General features: G+C 38.9%; 1 protein-coding gene across 1 annotated transcript; it reads right to left on the reverse strand.

Moving 5' to 3' along the window:
- Nucleotides 1–7,094: 7,094 nt before the first annotated feature.
- On the reverse strand, nucleotides 7,095–9,322 carry LOC134822843 (uncharacterized). The gene is made up of 4 exons (XM_063834111.1): nucleotides 9,158–9,322; nucleotides 8,855–8,957; nucleotides 8,475–8,627; nucleotides 7,095–8,275 (listed from the first exon to the last, which is right to left on the reverse strand). The coding sequence occupies exons 1-4, from the start codon at nucleotides 9,309–9,311 to the stop codon at nucleotides 8,197–8,199; spliced, it is 489 nt and encodes a 162-aa protein (XP_063690181.1). The 5' UTR covers nucleotides 9,312–9,322; the 3' UTR covers nucleotides 7,095–8,196.
- Nucleotides 9,323–10,960: the final 1,638 nt, after the last annotated feature.

Raw genomic sequence — 10,960 nt, forward strand, 5'->3', positions numbered from 1 at the left:
GGATTCATGACTCTAACAGGGACCATGTTGTCCTCAGATCGTATGAGAGAGTGCGCTGTGAATATGCCAGTACCTACAACCGTGTTAATATGAGGTTCTAACTGTCCATAAACGTCATCACGTTGACCTTTAGGTCGCAACAATTTGCCTTGTATATGAGTGCCCGAGAGAGGTGGTATAATAACTGTTTCACTGCATACTACCTTCATGCAGCGCTTAGTGGGTTTAGGAGGTGTTCTAAAACATGATGAACCCTTGTTAGTATACAGCAATCTATCCCTGGCATTAATATTGATCCCCTGGTCAAACATTAAATCCATGCCTATCAAAACCTCTGCCTCATGAAATTCAGAAACAACAAACGTGTGTTCAAAAGATTTTCCGGCAATAACCACTGGAAGCTTAATCTGACCGAAAGTTTTTATGTTATTTCCCGAAAAAGACTTAAGCTTGAGATTACACGATACAACCTTTTCAAACTTATCTATAAATCTGACAAATGATTCAGCAACTATAGAAATGGATGACCCCGTATCCACGAAGAAATTTACTGATCTACCCGCACAATTTCCTCCAACCAAAATGCAGTTTCCCTTACTGCCCCCAATCTCGTTACAATCTTCATAGTAACGTGTGTTTTTGACCGCGGGTGACCTCCTTTTAAATCTAGGGCCACCCTTTAGAAGTTTAAAGGCCCCTGATTTCGAGGTCTATACGCTCTGTTCCCACGATGCTGGCCATGACCATTCTGATATGCAGACCCTCTGTCTTGATATCTAACTCTATTCCCAGCAAATCTGCTCGGACAGTTTCTCTGAAAATGCCCACTATCACCACACTCCCAACAACCTTCTAACTGAGGGCGAACATTCCGTGATCCCCGATTACTCGAACTACCCACGTAATTGCGAGCTGGCTGATAACGTGATTGAACAGGCGTGTTTCTACGATCATCATTCCTCATACCACCCCTAAAACTATTGCTAACTTGATTAGGAGTCCATGAACGGCCAGTGTGCTGGTTAACTCCCGACTGGGAAGGAGGACATTCAGGACGACAAATCTCCTGCCTAGTGTCCGTCATTACATGGTCCCGATTTTGCCCAGGTGCTGCAACTCTAGTTCTCTGGCCATTTAATTCAGAATTATTTACAGCGAAAATCGTATCCGGGGCCTGAGTGAAACCACCTGTTTCACCACCAACAGCTAACGTTATACGCTCAGTGTGGATTGCTAGTTTAACCGCCTCACTATAGGAATGTAACTGGGACTCATAAAGCTTAGTCCTTACAGCTATGTCACGAGCTCCTACAACCAGAACATGCATACAACTCTCGTCCTTTTTAGACTCGCAGTCATACCCAGCTTTCAAAGCAAGCTCCTCTATACGTGCAATGAACTGCTGGAGGTTCTCACTAGGTAACTGACGCAACGACATGAGCTCAGTTCTAAAGGCCCAAGATTGAGTAGAAGGAAACATCTCCTCTGAGTATCGCTTAACGAGAAGGTCGATATTACATTTCTCTTCCGGCCTGAGAGAGATTTTCTGCAGTGTTTCCCAAGTGGATTCACAACGAATGTATGACAACATGTACGTACTAACATCCGAACCACCACTATGCCCACATAGAATCAAATGCTCCTTGAATCGCCTGGCAAATCTGATGAAATTAGATCCAGTTTCAAAATAAGGAGGCTTGGGAGGCCTGGCACCTGTCAAATGTGGACCAGCTACTGAACTATTCAATGGGGTTATAATACTGTTACCAAAATCATCCTCGGTGTTCGCGTTTCTAAACTGAACCTGCTCGGATTTAATAACAGGATTCATAACGTGCACGTTCTCTTGAAATCTACTGCTAGAACTAGCTGGAGGGGCGTTAGTAACTGTGCTAACTGGTTTAGGCCGTGCATTATCAATCTTATCCTGCAGGCATTCTAAAGCTGAATGTAAGTCCTTCAACTTATCTTCTAATTCGGAAATGCTATTGCTATCTGCACCAGAATCTAAACCATCTATCTCCTTCATTATTTCATCTATGCTAGACTGAATCTTACCCCTTTCTAAAATCAACGTCGCCCACTCCATTTCAGCTGTATAACTATCACACATGCTAAAAAGTGAATCTAAATGTAAAAGTACACTTACATATAGAGTAGATAAGTACTGGAACAGGCGTACCCTTCACGTTGCTGGAAAATCTTCTGGTCAAGACTTTACTTTGCTTTACTGGAACTGTAACTTCTACGTCTATCACTCCTGAGTAGATGTACGAAAAGTAAGGTTGCTAAAACTACGCAAATCTCACTGACAATCTAGGTAATAACGTACTGAAGTCTACAAGCGGCTGTAAACTAGGTGCTCGTCAAAACGATCGCACTCAACTGGAATATACAGGTACCACAAAATGTGTAGCAACACTTACCAAGTCTAGTAGGAAGTACTAAAGATCTCGAACAATCTCCACGTAATTCTTCTGCACTGCGATGTACACCGAACTTAGCTTATCAAATGAGAAACGTTAGGATCTTAAACGAAACTATACTGAATATAGGTGATACTAGAAGGATCACGAGCAAAAATAGCAACACTAAAAGTGGCCTCCAGATATAGAAAACGGAGTTTCTTAGTGTTTAGTGTATGCTAGTCAAGCTCTAGTCACGAAGCACGAACGGCAGGGCGTACCGTAAGGTATAAATGAAACGAGTATATTAAAATGGATAATTAATTAAATGGAAAAGCAATACAAAGTGAACTTCAACAGATAAAACTTCCAAGTGTTCGCTCCAAACAATTGACGTGAATATAGATCACTCGACGTGTCTAATCACAAAAGATAGTGCTCAGTCAGACTGGCTATCGTCAATTAGAATCCCTTAAAATGATTAAGGGGCAACTAAGAAGTGAGCTCTCCACATCCGGCTCTCCGGGTATGCTCCCAAAACTTACGTCACGCCACAACGCGTGTCGGCCTAACGCAGCCAGCCTGCACCAGCGTCTAGACACTGTCAGGACGCTGAGCACTCCACTGACAGTCATCCTGTGGTCGCGAGAACCAACCACAGGCCTAGCTGTAAGTCAGGTGCACAAGCGCGGCCAACTACAATATGGCAGTATGTCTGACAGCAGGTTTGCCAGTCAACCAAATACAGTCAACCCGTGTAAAATGAAATACAAACCAAAACTTTCTAAATTCTAAACCAACTGTTAAACAGTTTAAACTATTACACGAAATGTCGCACTACCCGGAAATGTGTAACGGTCCCTTTACTACCAAACATTTCACAAATAAAGTGCTCCTAAATACTTTAAACGCAACCCTCCTAATATCACATATTCCGCCGTAAACAAAGTTAATTTATCCGAGAACCTAACAATACTACTTTACAACACCCGAAAGCTATTATTCTCAAGACATGATAAAAATGTATCGTTTATCCTTTATACTTATAGTTATACACAGGGTGTTTCAAAAGTCTTGCGAGGATGTTCTTTTTGGATAACTTTTAATCCATTTTTCTGAATTGAACGAACTTTCAGTTTATTGATATTCCCTGGCTTCTGCATAGGATTACTTCGATCCTTGTCAGCAACCATCACAAAAGAATTTATCACTCAAAATAACAAAATGAAATTAGAAATTAGAAATTAGAAATTAGAAATTAGAAATTAGAAATTAGAAATTAGAAAATTAGAAATTAGAAATTAGAAAGATCATTACAAAATTACATGTGTCAGATCCCAATCAGTTAAATGAAAGTTACACAACCAAACAACAAAAAAACATAATATCTTTAAAAAATAATTAAATGGTTTCAAAGTGTGCACGAAATAAGGATACTAAGTCATAGCTTACTTTTAGGAAATCTTTCACGAAATAGATTATAAACAAAATTTCTGGTCTCCAAAATGTAATCCTCATTAAATAATTTACTGAATTGACTATTTGTGAGTATGTTGTGAAGGTCTGTGCTGTTTCTTTGTCTGATCTCCTTGTAGACAGGATGATGTCACTAAACGGGAGCTCGTTCATGAGGTCTATGGTGATTCTGTCTGAGCTGCAGCAGAAGTGGCAAGCTCTGTAGAAGATGCTTGAGTTTTTCCAGCCATATCGCCCCGTCTCGATATTAAGTTTGTGGGAGCTTGTCCTCAGCCATGTGGTACATCGGGTTTTCTTGTGATTGGGTAGAGACAGGTATAATGGTTCTAATCCAAAGCTGCTTTTGACTTCGTTGTAGAATGTAAGCTTTTTGTTTTCAAGTCGAGCTTTTTCCCACTTTTCTTGGAACCAATTTCTCATTCTACTCCGAACGAGTTGGCTGTTCGGCATGGGAACATTCTTCGAGACAATTGTTCGTTTAATTGCTCCTGGGTCAAATGCGTCGGTCAGCGCTCTCGATGTTCGGAACCAGGTCAGCTCTAGGTTTCTTTGCTCTACAAAAGCATGGCGAACAATCTGTGGTGAGTTTTTTCTGTCAAGGAGGACGAGCCTGTTGTGGAAGTCAAGAAAGAGCTTACTCAGTTGTATTCCAAGGGGATATCTTCCTGTGTCTCCCCATATCGGGATATTTGAAGTTCTCTTGTTGACCCCAGTCGTCCATTTTAGCAGCGAGAGATGCAGGCGCTCGATGCTGTCATTCGCTAATTGACTGAGTGTGTCTTTGTCAGACTGTGTTTTCTTCTGGCAGATGTTGCTGAGAATGTTGGTATAGGGGAGCCACACCTGACTACCGTATGAGACGACAGGAAGTATAAGGGCATCGAAGAGTTTGAAAAAAAAATGTAAACCACCAAATGAAACCACCAAAATGTAAACCACCAAATGAAGCATTGTTGTAAGAGGATATGACTGACATAGTGACATTGCTTCTTTATAAACACAGCTTTTAAATACAAAATCTAACAAGTAAATTGACGATGATATAAAGTCGAAATTGTGAAACAGTACCTGAAGTCCTGAAGGATTTGTAAGGTAAATCATACAAATTTACCTCGGTTGTTATTAGGGGACTAATTGCGGTTGCTATGGTGGTTATGGTAACGTAAAATCTTGAAAAGTCATCATTAAACCTTAGAACTACCAATAACATTTTACAGAATGAAGTTTAGACAAATGAATAAAAAGTTATCCAAAAAGTACATCCTCGCAAGACTTTTGTAAATATTTTGCTATTGTTTGTTTGTTTGGGCCCGGACGGTGCCGGTGGTTCTAATGACCATTTACTAAAATACATAGATACAAAATACAATATAGTATAAATATTATAATCAGAAGTTTTATAAATCCTATCCGTCCAAGTTAAACTTGAAGGGCGCTACACGCACGACGAAAACTCCCTTTAATGTGAGCTGAAGTAGACTACTAGTAGTAGAGCTAGTAGCGCTTGAAATTGACAGAACTGAAAACGAAATCTGACAATTGTCGCGAAAACTGACAGTTTTGTGTGCTCAAAGTGTCGAGAAATACTGACAGTGCAAGACTGGGCACACAAGAGTGAGTTAAAACATCCTCCACACAACAAAAACTTGAATACACTAATAATAATCAATTATTAAAAACACACAAGCTCATTCTGCAGTCTTATTAGTCTTATCAGTACTCTTTATAGCACCGTTTCTGATAAAGTGTAGCTTATCAGGCTGCTCAGTTACCAGTTTTTTCATGTCCCTGACGAGTTCTCTTTGCTTGGCTCTCTGTTCTGGAGATCGATCTGGGCTGATAAAAACAGTTTTAAACTTTTCCGTTGCTCGCAGGTTTCTCGATTTAGCGAGAATCTGATTAACAATTGTTGCACTTGCCGCAGTCACTTTAACTGGTCTCACAGCCTTGCCAGGTTTGAGCTTTCCGACTCTACTAGCTTCGATTCTGGGTTTCTCTCCGATTGCTGAGAACACTTCACTGACCACGGTGCTGAGCTCCTCATTGTCCTGCTCCGATAAACCAAAAATCATCAGATTTTTGTTTCGGTCTTCCTCCTGTACCACAGTTTTCACAGCTTTCTTGATCATTTCAGAACTGACAGGCTTCTGAGATTCTGGACAATTCGCCTGTAATACCGAGCTGAAGGATTGGAATTCAGCCTTGACAGACTCTCCGACTGACGATTTAACTGACGTCTGCAACGATTCCAACTGTTTATTTTTGCAGGCTAGTAGTTCTGACTGCAGCTTAATGATGGTCTCCTGTGTCTCGAACATAAGATGTTTAACTGAGTTTGAGGCCATCTTGTAGTCCGTGGATACGACACCAGTGAACTCCTCCAAATATCTTAATGCATCGTGCAACAAGTCACACGCAGTGTTCTTGTTCATCTTCTTCACGCACGAAGGGGATAGTTGCTTCATTGCTGTGATCTCCATCTCGTACATAGCCTTGCTGAGAAGTTCAACTGAGTCACCCCTTAACATGTTGATCTCCTTTTCACCATACTCGCTGGGCGGGATGGTCATGGTCGTGTAACACGGTGATACACAAACCACTGTAGCTGCACGTTACAATCAACAGAGATAAGCACTAAGATAAGAGAGTAAGAAAAGAGCAACATATGCAATTAGTGTAATACTGAACTGAAAAATTATTATTATACAAACATTTTGCTGTTTTAGCCCAATGTCATATCCCCACTTCAACCAGCATTCCTTTTCAGCAAAGCTGAGGACATCAGTAAACACAGCGGTATGAGTCGGCTGAACACGGCGCTGTTCATCAAATACTGTAAAACAAACGTCAGAGACCAGGTAAACCACGTGACCACGTGACCAGATCAACCACGTGACTTAAACGGAACACCTTCAGACAATCTCAGACTTCAATTTCGGTCAGTGTATTTTGCACTCAGTGGATTCAATTTTGTCCTGCAGATCTTTTAGTTCGCCGAACATAGTTCAAAAATAACAGCAGATGGAACAGGATTCAACAAAGGACATACATTTTTCAACATTTCGTAAATATTTTGAAATTCTGCAGCAATGGAGATTTTTATTGAAATTATTATTCTATACTTCAAAGTCGTTTGTACATTTATTTCGAATTAATCACTACAGCGATATAATTGTGTTGCTCTTGTTACCCAGTTACAAATTACAATTCAAGTTTAAGTTTCAACTAAGTTTCTAATCATGAATTTGGAGCAAGAAAATAAAGAGAGAAAAATAGCTTTATGTTATAAAAGGGAAGCAATAACAGACCATAATTTTAAAAATCATGGCCAGCTAACAAGCAAATCAAAATATCACGTGACATATGTACGACGTACGTACTTCGAAAATGCTTCAGAAACTCAATACTTCAAGTTCAATACAAAGAATCGCGGTTTAACTATCTGAAATACAATACTGATGTGCAAGAGACGCCAGGAGCTATTTTATTTTTGATCTTCTATTCCTGGCGTTCATTTCCCATTACTTCCTAATTTTACACTGGACACTATTTTAGCCAATAAACGCAGCCTATTAATAGGCATAATCATAATGGCTAGAGAATAATCAATTGTACATCTTCAAGGCTAAACGTGTAGCCGAGCTGTTAGGAATCAACATCGTCAAGCAAGAGCTTCTAAATCCGATAATACGATCAGGACCCTTTCAAAGTATAAATCAATATGATTTGTTGCACAGCATTATCAATTATACTCTTTTTCTTTAGGAATTCAAACGGAGCACAATTATGGATAAGTCATTGTCGTTGCCTACTGGTTTTTCATTACTTATGATTACCAAGAAAAATGCTATTTTTCTATATACTCAAATCTTAGTCAAGATGCAGATGTCAACATTCATATTCATTCAGGTCACGTTTAAAATTCTAAGCTTAATTTTTTTGGCTTTTAATATAGCAGTTCTACATAATCTAACAGATATTTAAATATGGTTAATTGTAATTGAGTAATTGGGGCCAATTCTATCAGTCGATTAATCTTAAGGATCTGGATACTTGTGAGAAGGTAAACCACATGATTCTGACACATGACAGCGATCGACCAATCAGCTTTCAGCATTAACCGATCAAAACCCATAATCACTACCACGTGACAAAACAAATAAAGTTCACGTCCCTACCAATATCCAGATCTATTGACTGTTCACATCCCATCTCTAACAAAATTTTTGCGATCATCAAGATTTGGTGATTTTCTTCTCAAGAACGAATCACTCAAGAGGAGTCAAAACCAAAATGATATGCAATGTGAGTTCCTTTAGTGTTTGTTATTCGCTTGGTCATCCTTCAGCTTGCCATAGCTGTTCTGAGATTTTATGTACTTGATTCGTTGAGACCTGAGGGGAATAAAATATTGAACATTTTATAGTCAACACTATAGTCTGTGTGTAAACTGTAAACATGGCTTGTAATTTGTTATATATCGAAATCATCTAGATCTTACTAGTAGTATCTTCAGTTGATAGTTCAGATATTTAAATTGAACTTTTTCTTGATGTTGATAGAACAATATGCAATATTAAAGACGACATCTACCTCTCTCGGCAGCTAGCGAAAGCCATGTAAAATATGATCGCGCAAAGCAGTCCAATTAGAACCAGAGGTAAGATAAGTTTCTGCGGGCTTGCCTCGTCGTACCCGCACCAACTATACTGTACATACAGCGGGGTGCCTTCTATACACCTGTACCTGCAATTTGAAGTTAGTCAGCTGTTTTAGTGGATTCATTGATTTATTTCAAAATCAAAAGGAAACACCATTATTCATTTGTTCATATTTCACAGCATTTAATTATAATCTGTATTCTGTAATCAAACAAAACTGTTAAATATAATTTCATAATCTGATTTTCCACTACACATGCTTAAATCACATGACCGTAGAACATGAACAGAAACTAAACATTCTTTTTATACCTAAAACACGGCTGCTCAATGTCGGTTAACGGGCTGCTGTCGGTAACATGGCTCTTATAACACTCGCTCAGCCCACAGAAGTCTTCAAATGGCAGCATCTTAACTGGGGGGAACACCGTCAATAGTTTACTTACCTGAGGACTTCAGGCTTCGTTGTTACTTACTATGACGGATATTCGGTGGATTGGGGAGGCAGGCGTCACCGGTAAAAGTTTACCTGATACTTTATCGATATTTGATAATCGATCTATAGATTTTTCCCCTCCCCTATATAAATTTGTTGGGTGCTATTTTAATTATTACCTGGATCAAAGCCCTCTGTAGCAGAGACTGTAGTCTTAATGTCAGTTTCATTGCATACGTAATTCTGGACACAACTGTAAGCTTCTAGGGTGAACGTTTTGAAGTCACCACATTTTTCAATGTATTCCACGATATGATCGCTTCCTCCAGCCATTGTTCTACCAAAAAGTAGATATTAAACTTCGTAATCTAAGAAGAAGATTGCTAGCTTTCAAAAATACCAGTTACTAACAAGAGTTAGCGCAAAACATGTGACATAACTATTATACTAACATAAAGGCAGGATAGTGTTACTAGCAGCGTATACAGATACTGCAATTATCTAATGGGGGCATAGCGCACCGTTTCCACACCAACAAATAATTTTTTGAGGACTCCCATTTTTGTAATCGAGCATTTCCTGGTCAAAGTGCATTTTTCGGAAAAGCAAAATTTGTTTCATGGAGAGACTATAAGTTAATCATTTCTTGTGGTATCGAGCTGAAATTTTGCACGAAGTTTATTCATATAATCTAGTTCAAGATGTGTGTAAAATCTTGATATCGTATAAGATTAAAAGAAACATAATGATACTGATTATCAGATAATTCATTTGATCAATACACGTTCTAAAGAGGTTGTACTGTCATTTCATGGCATTATGTGGTCGTTCACATATTACATAATCAGCTGAGGGGGGTCCCGAATGATTACGCAAGTGTAATTTTGACACAATAGCTATGACCTATGTGTAAAACTGATTATGGAGGGGGGGGGGTAAAAATGTTCCAAACAAATGATTACGTAATATGTGAACAACCCCATTGGTAACCGCATGGTGAACTTACACGTCTTAGAGGAGAATTGACGAATTTTGAGTGGAATGATCCTTCGATCTCCTTTCAACCGACGTTCGGCCTAATTATAAATACGTTAACAAAAATTAATCATATGTAACACTAACAGTTGCTAAGGACTGAATGCATTTTCGAATAGAACAAAGATTTAGCGGAATCAATCATGCCAGTATTACATTCCAGCTACGAACTGCAATACCATCACATAAGAAAATTATACTCTTTGTTCTCTCGTTTACACATTAGATTACGTTTAAAGTGATAAATTAGTCTGCTGAGAAAGGTGGAAATTGTGGACGGTAATTCGGCGAAAGAATGTTACACCATACTGATACACGTATTACCACTTATTTTACCATTCATGTCACCGTTTCATGTTGCCATTCAGCGTTCAGGTGCGAAAATAAAACCCCATGTACATTGAAAATAAAGCACGAACCGCACAGCCATACTAGTTACCTGACCTTGATACAAATACAATCAAATTGGACATTCTTTGTAACGGAAACAAAGGATTCTTTGTAACGGAAACAAAGGATTCTTTGTGCACTATTTTCAAAATCACTTCAGTGAACAAAGTCTAAAGTCCGACAGTCAATAAATCATCGACTGAATAGACATTGAAAACAATTAAACGATCACAGCGATTGAAATTAAAGCGGATGAGCTCGTCTTTCATTCTAGAATGATACCTATTGTGACTGCTTCATGGTACATATTATATCACAAACATCAAACATTAGTTTTATACTTTATCATTGATGGAATATCGACCTTTTGGTGGTTACTGCCTACCGGTCATTTTGTCTATTGCATCAATTTCTCTGCAGTCTGCATTGATGCTCCTCCTAATTCCCACAGTTACCAAAATTACTAAAAAATGCAACATAGTAGTAACACCCTAACCTGCTAAAATAAGAATAAAGCAACACAGTGGATAGACCAACCCTCGCAAAACTCAATCCAA

The sequence above is a fragment of the Bolinopsis microptera genome, chromosome 11 (assembly GCF_026151205.1).
Source record: "Bolinopsis microptera isolate Bmic1 chromosome 11, MBARI_Bmic_1.0, whole genome shotgun sequence".
NCBI classification, from domain to species: Eukaryota; Metazoa; Ctenophora; class Tentaculata; order Lobata; family Bolinopsidae; genus Bolinopsis; species Bolinopsis microptera.

Excerpts from the sequence above, each read along its gene's own strand:
- LOC134822843 (XM_063834111.1), bottom strand. The coding sequence starts at position 9,311 with ATGGCTGGAGGAAGCGATCATATCGTGGAATACATTGAAAAATGTGGT. Across the intron at positions 8,958-9,157 it reads TACAGAGGGCTTTGATCCAG|TTAAGATGCTGCCATTTGAA; the intron begins GTAATAATTAAA and ends TGTTCCCCCCAG. Across the intron at positions 8,276-8,474 it reads TTCGCTAGCTGCCGAGAGAG|GTCTCAACGAATCAAGTACA; the intron begins GTAGATGTCGTC and ends TATTCCCCTCAG.